Source organism: Pholcus phalangioides, unplaced genomic scaffold, assembly GCF_987345545.1.
Source record: "Pholcus phalangioides strain wild (caught in Gottingen) unplaced genomic scaffold, Ppha-v1.0 ptg000020l_1, whole genome shotgun sequence".
Lineage (NCBI taxonomy): Eukaryota > Metazoa > Arthropoda > Arachnida > Araneae > Pholcidae > Pholcus > Pholcus phalangioides.
In genome coordinates, this window is record NW_028301613.1 from 9,379,917 (window position 1) to 9,404,268 (window position 24,352).

The following is a 24,352-nucleotide window of genomic DNA, read 5'->3' on the forward strand; positions in this document are numbered from 1 at the left end:
CCTACATTTCTGGAAAGATGCCAATCAAAAAAAAAAAAAAAAAATTGATGACCCGGTAAGCTTAGGAATAGGTTATGAAACTTCATACATCTTCCAGAAGCCGAATGTAACCTAGACGGGGGAATATTATATATATTATAATTAGAGCCCAGATTATATGCACTAAAAAAGCGGCGAAATATGTTATGCACATATGCACTTAAAAATGCCAAAATATGCCATTAAAAATATTAAAATATACATTAAAAACCCAAAATATACATTAAAAACCCAAAATATACACTAAAAAAATCCTGGAAAAGTTAAAAATTACAAAAAATGAAAAAAATAAACATTTAAAAAACCACCATACAATAAAAGCAGATATGCTTTTAAAATGAATTTTTTTAATATTTTAGTGCAGATATGCATTTACAAAAAATATAAAAATATTCCTACATATGTATACACTGTACATGCAAATAAAAAACCATATTTTTAATTTTTGCCATTTTTAATTTCTAATTTGTTGTAGCTGCTCAATAACGAAATACCAGTAACAAAAGATTTTCGACACTATTTCTAAAAAATGAAACACTTTCAACATATCTCTAAGAAATAGTCTTAAAAATAGAACACTTGATATTTGGAAAATACGAACTATTACATAACTAAATTCCACCTGCAGCAGAAAAACTGATGTTATAAAAATACAGTAAAACCCTTTTTACGGACACCCCTTAGATTCGGTCACCCTTCTTTTATGGTCAAATAATATTTTCCCCTTGTATAATATAAGTATACATTTCAAACCCCTGATAAATGGTCACCCCTCTTTTACGAAACAAATTTTTTTTGTCCTGTCAGTGACAGCAAATACAAATACAATGCCACAACAGGCAAACTGCCCAACGAGGTGGCTGACTTAAGAACATCATGAATCCCCGAGCCCCTACCTACTACTGCTACACCACACATGCACCCACCCCCCCCCCCCGCGGAACCCCCCAACGAATCAGTACATGCGGGAATGTGCGTGTACGTGTAGTGCAACCTGACGTAAAGTTTGTTTCTGTGTAGTGCTGTCATCTGCCCCCAGTTTTACTAACTATGAGTGAAGTGTTACGGTTGAATGATTTACCGTTGTAGGACTGTTGCTCTCTGTGGCGAGACTTTTTAACGGGGAGATCGGCTCGCATTTGCGCCTTGAAGTTGGGAACCACAGAAAACCAACTTCAGCCGACCACCACTGTGGAGTTCGAACCCGGATCCTCACATCGCGAGTCCGTCACTATAACCACTCGACCACCACAGCGGCAAGCAAATAAGAGGATTTACTGTATTATTAGCAATATTTATTTGAAAAATTATAAAAAAGTGATTACACTGAAATAAACCCTCAATAATAAGCACTTATTATGAAAAATATTTGATATTATGCATTTACGCTGAAAAAGGACAGAACATGCAAATACATATGCATATAATTCGGGCTCTAATTATAATACACTGCTCATAACAATTAGGGGAGCACATGGTTTTAACAAAATTACGCAAAGATGTATACCGATAAGTAACATAAAACGAATCATCCATAATTTAAAGCCTAGCAGGAAACGGAAGAAGAAAACTTCATATGCAAATCAAAGTTCATGACGTCAAAAACCAGAAAAAGAAGATAAGGGCAGAAATCGGGATGTTGCAGAAACGTTTGTTTTACTGCCGTAACTGTGAAATTTGATTGCGCAGTATTTTTTTTTGAGACAAGGTGACTTAAGGATGTCTCAACAACGTGATTTACCGGAATCCATGGCATGGCGTGTTATAGGCAGACTGGAATCCAGGCAAACACAACATAGTGTCGCGGACGCTGTTGGAGTCGCCAGAAGTGTTGTTGCAAGGCTGTGGAATCGATTCCAAGAAACAGGAAATGTTAGACGTCGACCAGGGCAAGGTCGGCCACGCGCCACTACAGCAACTGATGACGGTCGAAACAGAACAGAGAATGCTACGCAGCTGCAAAGACGGTTGCTCTTGGCAACAGGACGAAGGGTGTCCAGCCAAACAGTACGTAATCGGCTTCATGAGGGAGGGCTCTATGCACGTAGGCCAATGGTCTGCATTCCGTTGACCCCACGCCACCGTGCGGCCCGAAGAAGATGGGCTGCTGAACATCGAGATTGGGAGCAACATGATTGGAGCCAAGTGCTGTTTACAGACGAGTCCCGATTCAGTCTGGAGTGTAACACCCGACGTGTTCTGGTATGGAGGGACAAGGGCACTCAAACTAACCCCACATTCGTTCGTGAAAGGTCACAATACAGACGAGCTGGTTGGATGGTATAGGGTGGAATCAGCATAGGCAGATGTATGGACCTGCATATCATTTGGAATGGCACTTTGACGGCCCGAAGGTATGCAGACGAGATACTGCGACCTCATGTCATCCCTTACGCTGGAGCCATTGGAGATTCCTTTGTTTTCCAGGATGATAATGCCCGACCGCATAGAGCTCGTCTGGTGGAGAACATGCTTGAAGCTGAAACAATACAGCGTATGGAATGGCCAGTGTGCTCTCCTGACCTGAATCCAATCGAGCATGTTTCTCGGACGACGCATTGCTGCGCGACCAAGTCCGCCTGTTACTGTCCGAGACTTGCAGATTGCACTGCTTGAGGAGTGGAATAGTATACCCCAAAGTCTGATCGATAACCTCATCGCATCCATGGCAAACAGTCTTAGCTGTTCGAGGAGACCACACACCCTATTAAAACTCATGCATCATACATGTCTAAACAGTACTTTTTTTTATCGTTTACATGTAACCAAATTATTGCCCTAAATCATCTTTTCATGTTTTTTCCATATTTTCAAAGAATTAAAGCTTACTTCCAAATTTTTTTACGTCTTTTTTCTGTATTGCGCATTGATACGTGTGTACTATCCATTGTATGCCAATACATGGCTGTCTCGCACGGTTTCCTTCACTTTTTTGCTTGCTTCCCTAATTGTTTTGAGCAGTATATATATAACCTAGACAGGGATGAGTAGGTCCTAAGACGAATGCAGATGAGAGTCAAGTAATTTCCCTCCTGTAGGTGGACTATTTTTCTTTTTTTTCTGGTTTAATGTGATTAATAAATACATGGTAGATTTCAGGGGGTAGTCCTTGTAGAACTACCCCACCCTGTTGGTTGTCAACCCAGGGATTGTCTTTTGTAGGACACTAATACCATGGTATAAGGTAGTATACTTCATATATGTTTAACAAAATTAAAATTCTGATTATTTCATATGAAAAATTGTAAAAAATCCTTTTGTCTTTTCATTTTGTGCTAAAAAAAAATAGTTTAAAAAAGAAAAATACAAAGTTATATAAACATAACATAAAAATATAATTGTAATTTTTTTTTATAAATAAGGAATAATTATTGCAATTTAGTTGCAGGTAACATCCTCTTCCAGAGCATGTTAATTTACGCTCTAAATTCTTTTAAAGCCAAAATCTTTAATATTACAGATATGGTTTTTTTTTTTAAATTCTCAAAAATTTCAAAACTACACTTATGTTTCTGAAATAAATGATTCAATTACAAAGTATTTTGAACAAGGTACTGGGAAACTCTTCCTTATGGAAAAAAAACGAAAAAACTTCAATAAGAATTCTACTAGGGCTATATCAGATATAGTAAAATTCTATGTAAAATCCAATTCATAATAAAATCTAACTAAAAAAAAACTAGCATCAGATTTAACACATTTCTTTTCCAGATTACTAAATTTGAGTCTGAAGGACAACACTTTTTGGAATTCATGTCACTGTATTCACCATGTTCTACCAACATGGGAAGTACTTAGGCTACCAACACGGGGGGAAAAGTTTCTTTTGGACGATTTTCTGAGATTTCATGTATTTGATTCAAAGCATTCAGTCTGTATTAATTATTTCTGTGTCATATATGATCTGTGAATTTGCTCTTTCAAGTTATCGTTAAGTGGAGACTCATTATACAGGGTATCCTGTAAGTCAGAATTACCCTGTAAATGCTTTCCGAAAATTGAAATTTTATTCCATTTTTCAATTAAAGAAATTCTCTCCAATTCTCTTGTACAATCCTTTTCTTATGAATTGGGTACGCGTCTTGTAGGCTGCCAAACCTATATTTAGTAAGTAGGCACTCTTAAGATACAGTCGAATCCAGTTATAACGAATGCCAAGAGACCGGAGAAATCACTTTAAAACAAAATTTTGTTATAAAGGAATTCCAGGTTACCTAGCATTGTTTCTATGTAAACTTATTGGGGGATTAGAAAAGTGTTCATTAAAACCAGATTTTCACTATAACAGTATTCGTTAAAATGGGATTCGACTGTAATAATTATGTGAGGAATCTATTCAATGTGTTTCATCTAGTTGCGCTGGATGACCAATGAGTACAAGAGTCATAATCATCCACATGGGGGACATGCATTGTATAATACAATTACACTTTTTCCAATGAATTCTTGGTGCGAAAGAGGGGGATCTAAGCTCTTTTTACCAAGCTTATTGATGAAAGGAGCCCTAGCACACCACATTTTCCAATGTTTATGAGAACAATGTGTTGGTTAGACAGACTTCTACCAATATACGTACACACACAATATACATTGTGATAATCAAATTTATGACTCAAAAATAAAAACAATTTGAACTCTAAATAGTGACAAACTGAACATTTTTACAAAAGTAAGGGGACAGATGAATAATATTTTACACAAGTTCCTTGTTTAAGGAATGGATGATAAATGCTGCAGGAAATGCCTGTCTTAAATATGTTTGAAAACATTTCATGATACCAATATGAGCATCTTTGAAGAAAATAGGGGTGGAAAATGAAAATTTTATTTTTGTAGCACTTTTAAAATTTTGGCAGTAAATAAAATACACAGTTTTTATATACATATAAGCCATAGCATACACAGGATTACATTCAGGGTTCCCAGCAAAATCCACTTGATCATTTCCCTGACTTTCCCTGACTCTCCCTGACCAAATTCAGAAATTTCCCTGACCAAATGCACGTACACTGTCACACGCATATATAATTCTAAACCATCTAATATCAGTAAATCAGTGATTCCCAACGTGGGCGTTAATGCCCCCTTGGGAGCGATGGAATGTTCCAGGGGACAGTAGAAGCTACAGGTATAATATAGGATCCTATGGGTTAGATTGTGTTGGGGCGATGGGTGAAAAAAATTTCTGAAGGGTGGTGATGGGCCAAAAAAGATTAGGAAACTATGCTCTAAATTATAGTCGACCCCCTACCCTGTATTTGTGGGGGTTACATTCTGGGGGTGGGGAAAATATGGGAAATTGCAAATAACTGAAACCATAGATTTTTTGTTTATTGAACATCATGAGAAGAGCAGGGTAACGCAAAATTATAAGGAAATATAAACGAGGGTGCAGCGATTGATTGTTGGTGATGTTTTCTGAAAGAACATTGTAATTTCTGTTTGCCATTTCTTCTTCATATCATCAAGTATGCTCGAGTATGTTGACAAGACTTCCTCTACCAATTTTTCTACATGTGAAGAACGTAATATAGAGGGGATCTATGTCATGAAAATCATCTGGTGGTGAGCCACAGCAGCAACTGACTTACTTTCGCCAAGCATAGTCAATATATATATATATATATTTTTTTTTTTTTTTTTGTATTTTCGGAGCATTATCAGTAGCACTAGACAAATGAGCCATCCTAAACAGGCACAACTCAAATTTTGTAAACAAAACATGTAAATGACGATTGCTGAGGAAAAAATCCAATAAAGGGAAAAAAACCACAAATACGGGAACCGCGAATACGGGGTGGGGAGACTGTATATCATTTCACGGTAATACACCATTGAAAAGCACATTACAGACAGATGCTAATATTTTGCCGCCACCACCACTCCTTACAAAATCAAACGGTGTATATGATATTGTACACAACACTAGTTTCCTTGGAAATTTCACAAAGATAACTGAATTCAAATCATTATTCAACATATAAAGGTTAAGGGCCCTTTCACACGGAGCAGATGTGGACGCAGGTCCGGAAGAAGTTTTAACAATTGGTATATACAGAGCATTTCAGACGATGTGGAATGCACCCGCACCTTTGAAGTGTTCATGTGGGTTCGGACGGCATCCGCATGTGTCAAAACCTACGTGCGGGCTCCTTATCCGCACATACAAGTATCGTACATTAGGTTATTTGGAGCTATTCACAGGACGCGGATCAAATTAGTCCACATCTTTGGCTACTTTTTCAAGATGATTTTGCATGGAATTTTTTAATTATTTGACATAAATATAAAAACACCATATGAAGGCCCCTGTGCATCAATAGGATGTACCCACATATATGTCTATCCCTCCATTTCCTTCTGAGATAAAGGAGATATAGTAACTTTAACTGCCTTTTGTCCATACTTTACAATTTTATATAATAAAACTTGCCAACAACGAACACTGACGGGACCAAAATTATAAGCCGTTCTGTAAAACGAATATAATTAACTGAATACTTTAATAACTTTTAAATTTAATTACAAATTTTTAATTTTTTCTTTTTAAATTTTTAAAATTATTTTAAAAATATAAATATTTAAAATTGTTTTAAATATTTATTTATTTTTTATTTTTAAAACTAAATACTTTTATTAAACAACGTTATCCATGTACGACGTTCACTCAGGGCTGGATTAACACGTTTGAAAGTCCTAAGCACTTGAATAGTTTTGGTGTGTATGTGTCCCACCCCCAATACCTACATATATACGTTACATGATATTGAGTCTATAAACTTAAAAAAAAATGTGACTAATCTAAGGATGGGATTTCACTCTGAAGGTTTTATGAAAGTTATTTTATAAAACTTGAAACAAAGCAACCAATAAATTTATTGGTTACATTCGAGAAAATGCAACCGATCAGCTTATTGGTTGCATTTGTAAAAGAATTATAAAATTTTTATAGTGTAATCCAGGCTTAACACAGAATTGTGATGTGAATATTTCTAAGCACAGACATTTTGAAAGTCTCCACCCCTCCCCCTTTTTCTACTTGCAAAGTCTTTGATATCTCCTGATATTTTTATTTGGAACATCATTGGATGTGTTTTTGGAATATTTTTTCATATTTTCTAAAAAGACAGATCTTAGATTTTTTTTCAAAACCTTTTGAAAATATTTTGAGATATGTTCTCCCATTGACTAATTGTGACGATCAAACTGAAAAGGCATCTTTATGTTGAGATTAAACTATTAAGATTATTCTATGGGGCTCTAGATTAAACCAAAGAATAGCTCTAGGCTGCCTATGAGCACTGAATCAGGGGTGAAGGAGAAAAATAATTACAAAAATTGGGGAAAAAAGTTTTTATGCACAAATTTCAAACTAAAGATTTTTTAGAACTTTAGTGCTCGTGTGAAAGGGCATGCGGATCTGGGATCTGGACCCACGTCCGCTCAGTGTGAAATGGGCCTAAAGTTTCTCTACCCACAGGCCGGGAAAAAAAAAAAAACAAGAAAATAAAATGTTTTTTCAGAAGAAATACAAAAGAAGTTAAGGGCTGGTATATTGGCTTTGCTTTCAACAATGGAAAAAGGAGGGTCTCTCCACTTTAGATCCCTTCATCTATTTACTCAGAGGGCAGATTGTTTCTTGGCCAACATTGTAAAATCCCACTCTTCAACTGATAAGACATTTTGCTTAGTAGGGGATCTGGAGGAAAATGCTGATAAGGATTTTTTTTCCTCTCCCTGGGGATCTGAAAAATAATCTTCCATGGAAAAAAGTGAAGGTAAACCATTTGAATGTAGATTTATCCTCTGATTTTTTCCTCTTCAAATTTTCCCTGACTTTTCCCAAATATTTAGAATTTTCCCTGACTTTTGACAAATATTTCATATTTTCCCTGACTTTCCCTGACCGTTTTCCAATTCCCTGACTTTCCCTGATTCTCCCTGACTTTCCAGGTTGCTGGGAACCCTGACATTTCACTTCAAAAAATAGTGTTATTTCAGCTCGGAAGAAGAGGGTGTCTCTGCCTAAGGTACAAAACACACTTTATCTCATCTAGAAGCAGACGCGCCAACTTTTGAAATCCAGAAATCCGGAGATTCTCCCAGGGAGGACCCCCCCCCCCCCGGCACCCAGTCTCGATAAAAAAAAATTCACAAAAAATTTTGAAATTTTTTTTAATCAATAAAGAAAAAGTTACATTCCCCCCCCCCCCCAAGGCAAGTTCTGCATTGCCCATGAGCAGAATATAATTCCATGTCAGTCTTTCCGTGCAGAATAGAGAAATCACATCTACATACTTTTCATAAAATGTGTGTTTTCTTTCGTGAATGCTATCAGTGATTCTATCATGGGTATATGAACTCTTAAAAGCTTTATATTTTAGCTTTATTATAGCTTAAAGTTTTATATTTTCTTTCTGAACACGTTTAATCGGAAGAAACAATTGAAAAAATACTCAAATTACAATGCTGCCAACGAAAAAACATGTTTACTGCACAGCTGTTAATGGAACACAATAACGATTATACAGGAATTTCTGCAACCAAGGTCATGCCCCTGATATATGATTGCAGATAAACGCTACGAAAACGAAGTCACGTCTTTGCCAGTTGCTTAAATGCGGTCACAGAGACTTTTCAAGGCTGGTCGATGGAAATGACCACGGCTGTCCTCTCTGGCTGTTTTATAACTACGATGGTAATCGTTGACGCCATGACAACACGAAAGCTCGCGTAAAATCTAATTTTCTGCCAAAATGTAGAGAAATTTTAACTAATCCGGAGAGAGAGAGGGAGGACGGATGAAAAATCTGGAGTCTCTCACCTAAATTGGGAGAGTTGGCACGTCTGTAGAAGAAATAATTATATTTTTTTAAATCATAAAAAAATTTTGAGGGACTTCTTGATATTTATATATATTTTTACATTCTATACAATATCAACAAATGAGAGGCATTTGTTGTTTATACATTTGCAATGTTTACACATTTTAACACATGGTGTGTGTTTCAGATTTAATAAATAATTGAAAATGAGTGTTTTTAGATTTAGCGATTTAGCTTGTAGACTTGGTAATAACTAATTTTAAAAAAAAAATCACTAAAAGAGAGGCTTGAAACATTCATTAGAAAAGTAATTATTTTTCATGTTTTTGCCACTGATGCAAATCTAAGTAGTGCTTTTGTTCTCTTTAGTTTCAAACATTTTTGAACGTTTGATCTTGCTTCTTTTACCAGAATTCACCCATTTCAACATACGTTAAGATAACTTCTTTTGCTGGATCATTCTTAGAATATTTATTAGAAATTCTACGAAATTTAATAGAATGATTAAAAGCTATAAGACTTAAATTATTTTTAATTTAAACTATAGAATAATGATTAAACTATTAGATATACGATTCTATTTTCACAAAAAATTCAATCCGACTACACCTGGAAAATGATTTCCAGATGAGCATTAATTAAATTTGAAATTTAAAAAAAAAATTACTTTGTCTAGACCAGTGGTTCTCAACTTTTTTTGACCCGCGTAGTCCTTTTTAAGTTAAAAAATTATATGGCGGAGCCCCGTAGACCAACTTTTTAATTATTAATCAAAGTCACTGATTTATTTTTACTATTTAAAAATATTTATAATTATTTTTTTTTAAATTTTACTGCTTTTTTATTTTCTTCAAGCGACCGCAGAGCCCCTGGAGAGTGTACAAGGAGCCCCAAGGGCTCCGCGGAACACCGGTGAGAACCGCTGGTCTAGATCATGGTCCTGGTTGGGTTCATAGGAAAGAAAAGATAATTCATGTAAGTGTTACGCTTTTTATGTGTTCAAGTGCTGCTATCAAACTTCCAAATCAAAAATGAGAATGAAAATCTTTACTGCAAATTTCAAACTATGGCTCTATTGGATGGAATCATTTTCAGAAACCATTGTAATTTCTGATTCATTTCAACTAGCTGGAACAAAACTCAGATAGTATACAATAAATATGTGTAAGTTTATGAAATAAGTGAATATAAAGCCCAGGATAAGAGCTTCAATGACTGAACTGCCTATGTTATTTTTCACCATATTACTCATGGCATATGCAAATCTGTGTTTCCCCCAGTTAATTTTACTCATGCTGCTTATATGCCAGAGAGGCACCAAAATGATGTCTCACACAGGTGAGAATTTTGTCTCTAGCCTTCCCTGCTCCTTCACATGATTGCACAGGGGCTATTATATATTTTTTTAATAAAGGGACCCATGAAAAATTGTGTCCCATGTGTGCATAGAAAATAATGACCTAGGCAAACCACATTCCTAAATGTGGAAGCTCCTATACCTGTCAGTATAACTGCTCTATCTCAAAGCAATGTAGTCCGAGTGGGGCGACTTAAAAAAAAAGACAGGTCCAGGACGATTTATTTCATAGGTTTGTTAGATCATCTCGTATTTTATGATACAGACCAATGTTTCTCATAATATACAGATCTTGGAAGGGGTGATTGCCTTCCTCTGGAATTGTCTGTTTTGGAATCAGCTATAAACTGTAGATCCCAATACAATTACCCCTGGTATGCAGAATATGATAATGATGTGACAAAAATGGTCACTGTAGCTGCGAGGGATGCTAGCTTCTTACCTTATTATTTTCATTATCAGAGTCTACCACATACCCAAGAAAAGTGTCGTGATTTTTTTTACCTCTGCTTGTCAGCCTAAATAAGCTTTGCTGGAATCTTACATCAAATACCTTGCAAACAAACCACGACCATGGTCTAGACCAGTGATTCCCAATGTGGATGTTAACACCCCCTTGGGGGCGATGGATGTTTCAGGGGGGTGGTAGAAGCTGCAGGTATAACATAGGATCCTATGGGTCACATTGTGTTGCGGGGCGATGGGAGAAAAAATTTCTGAAGGGGGAAATGGGACAAAAAAAAAAAGTCGGGAAACTATGGTCTAGACCAGTGGTTCTCAACCTTTTTCGTCCATGGCCTCCTTTCACCCATTTCTCATTCCTGTGGCACCCCTTGCGAACATTAATAATTTTCTACTCCCCCTTCCTTCTCCTCCTCCCCCCCCCCCCCGTTTTATTCAAAAATTGTCTGAAGTATAAATATGTTTGAATTTAATTTGATTAATTTTTAATTTATGAAAATAACGAAAAAGCAAAATAAACATAATAAAATACAGTAAAAAAAATAGAACACGTTATTTTCAATCAATGTAAACTCTGCGCCTGAAGACGGCACAATGACACATTACTATACTGGATGAAATTTGTATTATTTCAAATTAATTTTTTTGGTGTAAATAATTGTGGTTTCATTGAGAAATGCCAGTTGTAGCTTCCAAAATACGCATTCTTATAATGATAAAAATCGCAAAAAGTGATAGCAAGCAGTTTTATTAATTTTATTCTCTTCATGCGGATAAAAGTAATGAGTGAATAGCCACACAAATGAATCACAACTGAAAAGTTCAATCTTTCACATCGTTTTCAACAATAATACATGTGTCAAGGATATAGGTTCATGTTTTAGCCCTACTATGAATTAGAAAAAATGAACTAAAATAAGTGTGAAATTTTTTTGAATATTTGTTTGAACCATTCATTCCAGAGAAACCATGTACGCAGTGACAAAGCTGTTCATGTGAACATAATAATGATTCATTATCAGGATTTCAAGCCCATCAGAAAATATAAATAATCAGATTTTCAAATAAGAAAATTATCAGATTGTTGACTTCAATTTCGATACGGTGAAAATCTGATATTTCGTTGGATGACAAGCTACCTTCAAGTGGTTTTTTGGTTTATAATAAGGCCGCTCTCCCGCAGGCGACGAAGCAACGCACGCGTGCGAGTTGGCTTAAACACAGCAATATTTCACATAACAGTCCGTACTATATTTAATATACAGGGTGCATAGGTATAACGGGGCATATGACATTTTACTGGCGAACCATTGGTCCTAGAAATATACTTCCAGTTGGAAAAAGTACCCGAATAATGTGTAGTACTCAGATATTTGATTCATGTTGCCAGGGGTTACAAAGTTATTAAAATAAAAATGTTAACTCTTTATGCGGACACCCTGTGCCCCAAAACCCAATTGGAAAGTTGTTTTCCGGTCTCCAACAAAGAAATTCAACATTTCTAAGTGCACTATTCACTGAGATATTCGAAGAAAGTTGGAAAAAAAAAAAAACACGGGGAAACCATTTTATCTGTTGCTGTTTTTTCCCAAATTTCCTCAATTTTTCGAATTCGCAGTGAATATTGCACTTAGAAACATGAAATTATTTTAGTTGGCATCGGGAAAGACAGAGCAACAACATCTTAATTGGATTCTTTGGCACATGGGGACGGTATAAAAAGTTTTTTTTTACTTTATAACTATACAACCCCTTACAACATGAATGACATATCTGAGTTGGACTAGTGATTTGGATACTTTCTCTAGTTGGGTATGTCTCTAAGACTAACGGTCCGCCAGTAAAGTGCCATACGCCCTGTTACCCATGAGCCTGCATATACACGTAAAAAAATAGTTCGGGACAAAATAAAGTAGACTCTCGTTTTAACGAATACCGTTATAACGGGAAAAAAATTATCGTTTTAACGAAAAATTTTCTAATCCCCGGGTAAGTTTACATAGGAACAATATAAAAATCTGGAATTCCTTTGTAACGAAATTTTGTTATTACGAAGTGATTTCTCCAGTATCTTGGAGTTCATTATAATGGGGTTTGACTGTATTCCCCCCAAAAAAAAAACTGACATTTTTGCACTAAATTATAATTGAACTTATTAAAGTATAATTGAACGGCAATTTGATCTGAAAACAGTCCTTTTTATGATGATTATGTCCTTTTTACTTTTATAAATTTAGGAAGGAAACAAAAGGAAGAAAGGGTGGGGAGAAAAAAAGAAAAATGAACAAGAGGGGTTCGCTTGTGCTTAAATGCCTCAAAATTCCACTTGTGCGCAAGGGGATTCACCCCCAAGTCGTAAAACCACAGAGATTACATGAACTTATTTTATTTTCTTCCTCATGTTTAAGTTACTTGAATAGGGGAAAATTTGCGAAACAAGATATGCTATATATATGCTATTCTATGCATTTTGTTTGCAATTAAATTTTTTTAGTCAAGAGTGACTAAAAAAAATTTAATTTCCTAAACTTTTCTTTGTGGCCCCCATATCAGTAGCTATGGCTCCCCTTTTGCGAGATTTTCATCCGTGGCCCACCTGGGGCCATAAGGCCCCCGGTTGAGAACCACTGGTCTAGACAATGTAATTTTAATTAATGCTCATCTGGAAACCATTTTCCATTATACACACATGCTGGTGAATAATGTAAAAAGAAATGGCATATCAAGAGAATGAATAGTAGAAAATGAATAACAGAAAACTTGGAAGTAAAACGAGAGACTTTAAAGATGCTGGAAAATAAAATACAGGGTGCAATCACAAATCAGTTGAAAATGAGTGAAAACAAATGTACTACGATTGAATTTTTTGCGAAAATAAATTGAAGTAGACTTTTTTTGGAAAAAATAACAGGAAACAGAGATTAAAGGTTTTTTTTTGTTCTGTGGATGAGCAGCAATTCGCGTAGACCCCATTTGATACGTTGTTGGAAACCTAAGCACTAAATCCTGGGGAGGGGGGGGGGGGGGGACCTCAAGCTAATTCCAAATTCCATTTGTAGCCCAGAGAAATAGAATTGCAGGGAGAAAAAATTATGTCATGGAAAAGTCAGCATTTATTGTGACATAACTTCAAAATTTCTTAATGGGAAATTTTTTTTTGGTGCACGATGGTGCAGAATGGAAGAATTTCGGCATTTTTGTAGCATAATATAGCAAACGAGGTCAAAATTGTAACAGAGGTCTGAAATTGTAGCAATCGTAGCAGATTTTTCACTCCTGGAATATGTAGAAATTTTTCTATTCACTAAACCCACAATAGGGAATAACACTTCTGACGTAAAAATGCATCAAATTATGAGCTTCCTATGAACAAACTCGTAACAATGACAAAAGACTGCAAAAATACAGGGTAATCCAGAAAATATGGGGAAAACTTTAACAGCAGGTGATAGTACACACCAATACAAACAATTGTCAAAGAATGCGTACTCTAACATGAAACGCAAAGTGTCAAGCGCGTTTCGAAACAGCTGCTCCACAAACGTTAAAACAGCATTTCCTGTTGAAATTTATCGGGAGAAAAAAACACTATTCATGCAAATGTAACCTGGGGGAGAAGAAACAGTATGCAAATTTGCATCAGAGTTAATAAAAGGCATCAAAAGAGTTAATAAAGGGACACCGACCCTGTGAAGTTATTCCAGCATGCAACCATTCTAACAGTTGTAAAGTACGAGATAATGGTGCACTTTAGTGACACTGAAAAAGAAGACATGCATTTCATTTACAGAGCTGCAAACGGAAGTACCACAGAGGCAGCACGAATGTACGGCGAGCATTTTCCCAGCAGGTGGTTGGAAATTTGAAAAACTTTTGCACGCTTTTATCAGCAGCTGTGCGAAATAGGATCCTTTCTCGTTTCCTAGTCTGATGCAGGTCGTACAAGTACTGCCAGAATAGCAGGTGTGGAATGTTAATGAACAAACAATTCATTTATTTATTTCTTTTTTGGTATCTGGCAACACATTATTAGTCAAGTATTTAGTTTCAGAGTTTTGGCAACAGTAAAAAAAAACATGGCTGCTCAAGTCTGAACAGCAGCATGGAGGAAAGAATAACAGGTGGTGACGCGACCAGCGCGTCCGTTGAGAAAGCAAGGGGAATCTGGGTTGCCAGATGAAGCCAGTGATCGCTCTATTAAAGGGACCAAGTAAGCCCAAACAAACCGTGGCTTCCCATGCTTTCCTATGAGAAACATCCCCGTTTTTAAAAATCATTTAAAAATTTACTATTCACTTTAGGAACTCGATTTTATTCCCTTAAATTCTGTGGATATATTTATACAACTGAACAAGAGCATTTACAATTTTAGTTGTTATTTGTTTTCGAATATTAACTTCAACATGAAACCTTTTGCAAAAATAACCAAAATTTACTCATATTTTGTACCCCAAAATTCCTTCTTGGAGAGAAGTAATCTCACCCACTGTTCTTGCTAATAAACTGGATGCTTATGACAATATCAGAAGTGGTTTCAACTGAAGCAATTTTTAGAATGAACCCAAACCATTTTGTAAAAAAAACCTGTGCACACAATGACAAATCGTCTATCGTTTGCTATGGATGCCATATGCCAGGGTTCATCAAAACAAAATGTCCAAATTGCTCTCCATCAACTGTGACAGCTGCGAAATCTCCAAAACACATATTTTGTACAGCTGTCAACCCACAGATGCTCAGGTATCGCTAACGCTGATGGAAATTCAAGTATGCCAAGATTGTGCCATCGACACAGATGCGACACACTTGATTGCAGGGGAACTCTTATACAAGCTTTTCCTAAGTAAAAATATACCAATGAATAGTGCCACCACGACTATTTCTCTCGCTGATGGTATGCGGTCTATAAAGTCAAAGTACCTGTACGCTGTGAAGGGGTCTTATGCAGCTCGCTGATGACTGTCTTCAACTAGATCACCAATGAAGAGAGATGTGCCGATGCTGCAAGGAGGAAAAGTGATAAGTGGTCTTCGAAACAGCTCGTCAATAACTTTGAGTGAAAAAAGCGTCACACCCTCTTGCCAATGACGGTCACCTTTGTTGACTACATGAAGATACACAGATTGAAGGAAGTCTTGGAAACCCAAATGAGGTACTTCACCAAGACCACCAGGAGGAAAACCACAAGTGACCAGGGGTTCTTCTAATGAAACGAGGACGAAAAAGTGTTCTTCGAATTCAATGTCTCATTCACCCAGAAGAGAGAGTTTCAGAGACAGGATGATGAGCAACACTCAAGAAGCCATTCCATGCCTACAAAGTCACCAACTTCAAGCAACGGCAAGGTCTTGTCCACCAGTCGCTCGCAGGCTGCCTACGCTTGCGGAATCTGCCAGTCCACTTACACTCAGAAATTGCAGATGATAAAGCACGTCATGACCCACATGAACGAGGCGTATGCCGAGGAAACAACAGCGTCATCGCCAGAATCGCGGCAGCAGATTTGCAACCAGGTGATCATCTGTCAATACTATGAGATGATCTTTGAGGATGAATCCGTCTTCCAGAAGCACATAGAGTTCCACAAGACGAAAGAAAAAGACAAAAAAAGTAGACGCTCATCGCAGAGGCTCCAAAAGTCTGTGGTGTCCCAGAGATCTCCACGTAGACATGTTGTGGTCAGTACATCTTCATCTGAGCTATCGCTTGGACTGTATCATACATCAGCACTTCGACCTTGCAACAACATTGCAGAAACACTGATGATGCCTATGAGTCGAAGAGGTCGTCCTCCAAAAAATTCGCAGATTGATCTACCCACAAGTCATCGTTCTCATGAAGAATGAACTATATATATTTTTGAATATGTGTGTGTGCATTTTTTTCTTCTCATATATATATATTTTTTGCCCTATATTATTGAAATGTGTTCGTCAGATATTTGATTATTGTTTATATGTAACATATTTTTATGATTGCATCATGCACCATATTGTTTATGTTTGCAGACTCTTCCTGGTTTCATACCGAGACAGTTTCATGAAAGCAGAGGGGGAGTCTGAGATGGTCAAGACCAGCAGTATCAGTGAATATAGGTGGCGTGCCCAAGATTCGCTCTCATGGCAGCCGTGTTTGAGAGTAGTTCGAACGAGGAAGTTATTGCGATGTTGTCCATGCAGTGTGTTTTGTTGTATAGGCAGGATTTTTCCCCATGATGTAAATTTCTAGTCCCTTCTTGAAAATAAATTCAGTAGTTACCTACAAAGCCATAAGATTAATTAATCGTTAAATGAATTTTGGGGTGAGTATTAATTGTCATTTAAATATAGTCTTTGTTTCGGCCATTGTTATTGTTCATATACAGTAGACTCTAGATTATCCGGTCTTCGTACTATCCAGCCTAGTTAAAAATTAATAAATAACAATTCTCTGTGATTTCAAGCTGGACAAGAACTGGCTTTGGGGTGTTGCTACACAAAATCTGCAATGTTTTTTATATTACAGTTACATTCCGTTATTTTTTATTTCCCAATAATCGTCAGAGGACAGCAATAAAGATTGACAACAATTTCCCACTTAAAACATTTATTAACTGAGTTAAATTTTAATTTGACCTTTTCAGGACATAGTGACCCTCTTTCATATTGTAGATATGCTACTATAAATTTCAAATATTTCATGGTGCTCTCAGTTTGTAATTCATTAACTAAACAAAGAATATTTTAGGCTCCAATACTCACTTTTTAGTCGCCGGATTCTAACCTGGTGCCTGTGGTTTGTCCAGCCCTGGTTCAGATGTTATCAAAAAAATTCACAGCGATTTTATTTGCACAACTTTACACAACTTTTATTTGCCGAGATTTCAGAGTTCAACTACAGATTTTAAAAGTTCTCTTTACTGGACTGGAGTGCATTCACAACTCGTTAAATTTATGAAGCTCCATAGAAGAGTACTATAGCATTATAGTCACAGTAAGAAAAAACAGACAGGTGTTATGTCTTTACAGTTTAAATACAGTTTTTCCTACAGGTTTATATTCTTACTAAAAGTTTTTCCTAATATCTGTTAACTAATATCTACATATTTCTATAGGAAAACTGTACCCCAACTTACGCATTTGTAGCCAATCAAATCTATTGCATAACTTCTGGGGAGTGTACTACTGTGCTTTGTCTATTTTAGAAAGAATTGGTTTACTTTGGACAAAATTTGCTACTTTCATTGCAAACACAATTGTGTGAACAGAACATTGAAATGTTTTAAATGCTTTTGTAAAACATAATTTAAGCTTATTCTTCGATTAATAAAATTTAATAAGCACATAAAATTTAATAATACACATTGTGTTAACATAATTCTTATACCAGAGTTTGTGTGTTTCAAACAATTTTTAAAATTAAATTTTTATGATGCTAGAAAAATAATGCATGAAATCAATTTTTGATGCTTGGAAAAAAAACCCATTATTGCCAGGACATTTTTTACAGCAGTTTCTCCCAGCAATAAAAAAGCTTACCTACTGAAAATTTATTAATTCTTATAAAGATATAATACTACAACAATAATAGATCATAAAACAAAAAATTCAAAAATATAACCATTCTTGTTAATCAACTTGAAAAAACGTGATATAACCATACGTGAATTCGGTGTATGCCAACTGAGTAATTTTTTATGTTCGTACTTACATATACACATATATATACAGAGATGCCATTGATGCACTATAACATGTCAAATACCCGGAATTTCGGCTTAAAAATTTTGTTCACGTGTCCTCCAGGATGAATTCTTTCCCAGTTCTAAGAAGAAAGTAGAAGAGAAAAAATTCTCCAACTTTTTTTTTTTTACCATCTATCATTACCGCGCAACCTTGAAAAAGTGGTTTCACTACTTTGTACACTGTATTGTACACAAGGTTTGTTGAAGAAAGGAATATCTAGTTGTTTCCCTGAATAAGGGGCCATGTAATTGTAAAATTTTGGAGTTTCTATTCCCTGCAGATTTTCTCCCTTCCTGTGTCACATATCGGAAATTACAGTACTTTCGCAGCTATCTGCCGGCATTCAAAGATAGCGTCTATACGGCTTAAATTAGCCTTTTTCCTACAATATTGTGAACACTCTTTTTTTAAATTGTAAAGGATTGGAACACCCTTTCAAATTGTAAAACTTTCCTGCGATTGTGGAAAAAACCGAATCTGATCTGCAAAAACTTGAAACGAAAATCATGTGTGTGTATGCAGAATTGGCTTTTGGAGGGGCAGAAGGATCTGATTCTTCACAAAAAGTTTGCGTTACTAACACTCGAAAACAATTTTAAATTAACAGATTGTATAAATGAAGTTATTTTATTCCAGTATTTAAATTCTCTGCAAAAATATTTTTAATTTTTGATCTTCGGGGAGGGGGGAATGAAGAGGCCACTTTTAACCCATCCCTAAATTTTGCTTTTGGTGAAAATCCAGGTTTGGAACCCACGATTGCACAATGGTAATCCACTGCCAATGTGATTTTCTAAGGTTTTCAAATTTGAAGTTGGCTATTCATTTACAAAAACTTCTGGTTGCCATGGCTATCACACAGACCTACAACACCAATATTTATGCATTAAACTTCAAATGCACGCATTACCAGTTTGGAGGATAGATGCAGGGCCACAACTGGGAGGGGAGAGGGACAGGCAGGTCTAATGTCCCAGGCTCTGGACTACAGGGGGTACCAAATTCACCCTTTGTAACTGCATGCTTCTTCCACATTACATGGGTGTGATAAAATGTGTGCTTCCTTGCTTGAGAAAGTATCTAGTTGTGGTGCTAGATAGATGACACCACCTACTGAACACAAAACACACCAAATGCTGGGCACACACACACATAAGCTCACTGTTAAGTTTCTCCAACGCAAATCTGACATAGCTCCCATATTCAGGTGTGAAAATATGTAGCAGATAAATTGTGACAGATCAGAGTGGTGGACCATCAGGGAGGGAAAATGAAATCATTTTACCAAGAAAACCAATGCATGAACAGGGAATCGGAAGATAAGTGTCTGAGAGAAGAGAGAAAATAATTTGCTTTAAATTTGATCAGAAGATATTGAAAGTGCTAAGATTTTTTTTATTGAAATGTAAAATCAATCAGAAGGGATTTTATAGATTGATTTATTAGTAAATATATAAATGTGTGCCACCAACTTGTTAATTAAAGTGGATCCTGCTTATAACGTTTTTCAAAAAACCACCATAAAAAGTGTTGTAAATAGGAACACTTTAAATGGGAAATCCTAATGAGAATTACTTATTGTTAGGACCATGAAAATAAGTCGTACTAAGTGGAAAAAAGTTCTAAATCAGACAAACGTTATAAGAGGGATCAGCTATATATGTTTTAGATTTATTAACATGTGCAGAATTCCATACGTTAAATTCTCAGCAATAATTCTTCTCAGCAGCTTCTTTGCAAGCTTTTCCTACTAGCAGAAATGAAAGTAAATGAACCTTTGGATAGAACATGTTTTTAGAAGTGAATTATACTTGATTCAGATACTTTCTTCTCCTACCAAGAACATGACCTACCCAGGGGTGGGAAGTGACTAAGTCCATTTCGGAGCAGCTTTAGAGCAGCAAAATTCAGGATTTGAAGCAGTTTTGGAGCAGCAAATTCTGGATTTGGAACAGCAAAATATGGGATTCGGAGCAGATATTTATAAATTGGAGCAGTGAAATTAACAAGAATATTTTCGTTAACCCTCAACCCTTTTCAAAACAAAACTGCACTGTCTTTTGTTATCAAACATCTTTTCGTCAGCTTGATTTTTGTTTTTGGTGTTTTAGGCTTTTGACACCTTGTTTGAAAGAGCGGCTGTCATAAAATTTTTTGCACCAGTCTATTTAAGATGATTTTTGCTTACTGAGGGCACTATTTGCTGTCTTGAACAGCAGCACTTCAAATGTGCTAAAAAATTTTTATAATTTTTAAATTTTTTTATACTTGGAAAGAAATTGTTGCAAAATGGGAAAGAATTTCGGAAGAATCAACTCAATGTTTGGCGATTCAGCACTCATTATCTGGCGAGATTGGCGATCTGATACTCGATATCTGGCGAGATTGGCGATCTGATACTCGATATTTGGCGAGATTGACGATTTAACGCTTGTTATTTGGCGATATTGATGATTTACCGCTCGTTATTCGGCACATTGGCGATTTAACGCTCGTTATTCGGCAACATTGACGATTTAACGCTCGTTATTTGGCAAAGTTTCTAAACTAACATTCGTAATTCGGCGAACATGCGCTTTTTACTCCCAGAATGAAAATTTTTTTCACGAAACATCGGGATTTAACACAATGACAATCGACTACAGTAATTTCTGCTGCTTCCAGTGACAACTTTTTTTTTAAACGGAAACACTCGAATTCGCACTTTAAAGCTGAAAGGTATTGCAAACCATCTTCAGTTCCACGATCACAGACAATATCGGGGTTTCGCGATGGAAAGCCCGATCAGGGGCCGATAGTTTAAGTATAATGGAATAAAACACGCTGTTCTCGTAAAGAAACGTTTCGTGGCTAGCAGGAACAAAAATTTTTTGGCGTCCTTTCCGAAATTCCGGGCATACTGAAGCAAAATTCGCTATTTGGCGCAGAAAAATGCGAAAATACGCTATTGGAGCAGGATGGCGCAAGATATTAGTTTTGGCACAATTGGCGCAGAGTTCCCACCCCTGCCTACCGCTCAGTCTCAAGGAAGAAATATAAGCAGGAGGTAAAAGACCTGGGGCAAGATGGAAGAAAATTTATAGAGATACCAGTGAATTATGAGGGGCATAATTTTTTCAAGATAAATTTTTTTTTGAGAGGACCCACTTTCACTCAAAAAGGATCCAGACTTTTCGAATAACCTGGGTCCCGGGACTCAGGTAAATTAGAGTACAGCGGCATCTCTGTGTGTGTGTGTGTGTATATATGTGTGTTTTCTTTGTTCAACTATATATATGTGTGTGTGTTTTCTTTGTTCAACTATATATATATATATATATATATATATATATATTATATATATGTGTGTGTGTGTGTGTGTGTGTTTTCTTTGTTCAACTATATATATAGCAGGATATAAAAATACAAGAGAAATTAAATTTTTTTCTTTTTCAAAATAATTCTTTTTTTTTTAATATGACTATAAAATATTTAACCAAATAAACCATTAACAAAAGAGCTGTTGCATAATCCAATCGATTCTTTAATCTAATTTATATTGGCACCCACTTAAAGGACTTATAGTCCCTTGAAGTCACAGAGTGTCTGTGTCATCCTAATGTCATTTTTTGTGTTTTTTGTATGTTTTATGCATTGTGCTTAGTCAAAAAAAAAAAGGAAAAAATAAATAAAAAAATAAAGTTAAGCAAGAAGTGTTTGTTTGCATTTATAAATATAATTAAATGTTTAATAATGCCTCACCTGCATAAATATGGGAAAAATCAATTTTTGCTGGGACGGTTTTTACCACCTACCGCAAAAAGTCGCTTTCATCTTCAGCCAACCTTTCACCATTTCAGTTATCATTTATCAATGAAAAATTAAATAAGTTTAAATACCTTCGTTGAATTTTACATTAATGTTCTGTTTATTTTAAAAGTGTATGCTATATGTTCACACTATAGTATAAATGATTTTATTTTTCCTGCAATCAAGATTAGCACAAAAGAATTTATTCTAAAATCTAAAATATGTCCACCATTTTTATTCTTGGACTATTAATTCTATGATAAATTTTTAAAATGTACAATTCAAACATGCACATAACAAACATTTATTGTACTCGCCTGTACTTGGAGGTAAGAAAATATGAATAGGAGCGAGTTTTGGTATAGAAAGGGAGTTTTTGATGATATGGGTGAAGGTAGGCAGTGAGAATTTATAGAACTCCGGCCCGCCTTTCCGCCACATTGAGCTGGATAGTCCAGAGTCTACTTCATCATTTTATGACAGGAGAGGAGTGCATTGGTTTGGCTGTATGTTAAAAATCTCACACCTTTCATATGAATTACAGTACTTTGATGGCACAGAAAAATCTGGCACAACACTAGATAGGCACTCAGACTGTTAGGTACACACACTCCTGCTTCCAGTACAACTCATTTGGCAGTAAATTGTCCTAAATTCGGGATAGACCAGAGTTGTGCTCGGTTTGAAAAGAAAGTATTTTGAAAACAATATTTCCATATAACATAAAACTTTTGCTATACACTGAAATTGTAATTGAATCAATTTCTATGTTTCGCTGCACCAAATTTTTTAAAATCAACATATGAAAAGCAATTTTGATTACTCAGACCTCAGTAAATTGTGGTGCTACTGTACAAACACTTTTATGATATGAATGAAAATAAATACGTAAAAACTTGAGAATAATTAAAAAACACCTTTGGCAACTGAAAAATAAAATTGTCAAGAATCTTATTGAAAAATATGGAAAACAAAATACATGCCTCTCATTCACTGCATTCCCTTTAATTAGTCTCGCAGGAAGGGTTATTTGTGAAGACTTAAGAATATCTGCAAATACAGGAAAAAACCAAGCAATTAATAGAAATGAATTACCTTTTGTGTTAGATAATACAATTGAACGACTGACGTAGTTGAACCCAAAATTGCAAAAGAACCACGTCTATACGTTTTGGAACTATATGAAGTTCTCAGCAGTAGCAAAAAGAAAGAAAAATTTTTTTTTCTTTGGAGTATATTTTTTCTTTGTTTCTGCTACTGACGAAGGCCGAAACGCATATAGCCGTGGTTCTTTTGCAATTTTGGGTTCAACTACATTGGTCGTTAAATTGTATTATCAAGCAATTATTGCAAAAGAAAAAAAAACCAATTACAGTAAAACCTCTATTTTGCAGACAACGAAAGGATAAAAAATCTGTCTATGTAAGAGGAGACTATTAATCAGGGGTTAAAAATACATACTTTTATTACACAAGGGGAAATTATTACTTGGCAGTAAAATAAGGGCGACTGTTAAGAGGGGTTTCGCTGTATTATGCTTTTGTGATAACTTGTGATGTGGCTTGTTGCAGGATAAACAAATTATTATCTCAAAAAATCTCATGATTTTTTTTTTCTATCTTCAGTTCAACACTTTCACACCTATCATTTTTATGTTCTGAATCTACTATATTGAGGGCATCTAAATTTTTACACAAAAAATTGTTGGAATAATATCATTTTCCCCCTTTTACTGTGTGTGTGTATTCATGTTCTTTCCCCATATACACAATGTTTCCCTCTTTTGGGGACTTTTCTTTCCACTTGATCGCTGCTGTATGATAGTTATTCTCTTTGCTTGTATAAAATGTTCGTCTGACTAGATGTGTGTTTCGTTTCTCTTGCGTCGCCGTCTCTTTCCCTTCCACACTCTGCCCACCCACAAAAATACATTTCAGTTCTTTGTCTGGTGGGTACATTCTGAACAACAGAACTTAATGCAAACGAAGGTAGTTATCTACAAAACAAAACAGTATTCACTTCACAGTTTATAGTAGATCTCCTCCATATCACAGATTTTTATCATCCAGCGAGTCCAATTATCGAATTGGGGGGAATCTATGCACTGACTTGTAATTCTTATAGTAGCGATATGTTGTGTGGTTTGTCATCTCAAT

The 24,352-nt window shown here is 35.8% G+C and overlaps 1 protein-coding gene across 3 annotated transcripts in view; it reads right to left on the bottom strand.

Moving 5' to 3' along the window:
- Tsen54 (tRNA splicing endonuclease subunit 54) overlaps nucleotides 1-24,352 on the bottom strand; it is a 104,305-nt gene that overhangs the window by 10,367 nt on the left and 69,586 nt on the right. For all 3 annotated transcript variants that reach the window (XM_089248497.1, XM_089248494.1, XM_089248495.1), the window contains exon 7: nucleotides 23,180-23,246. In XM_089248497.1, the coding sequence (XP_089104623.1) occupies nucleotides 23,180-23,246 (67 nt within the window). The remainder of the gene's footprint in view (nucleotides 1-23,179; nucleotides 23,247-24,352) is intronic.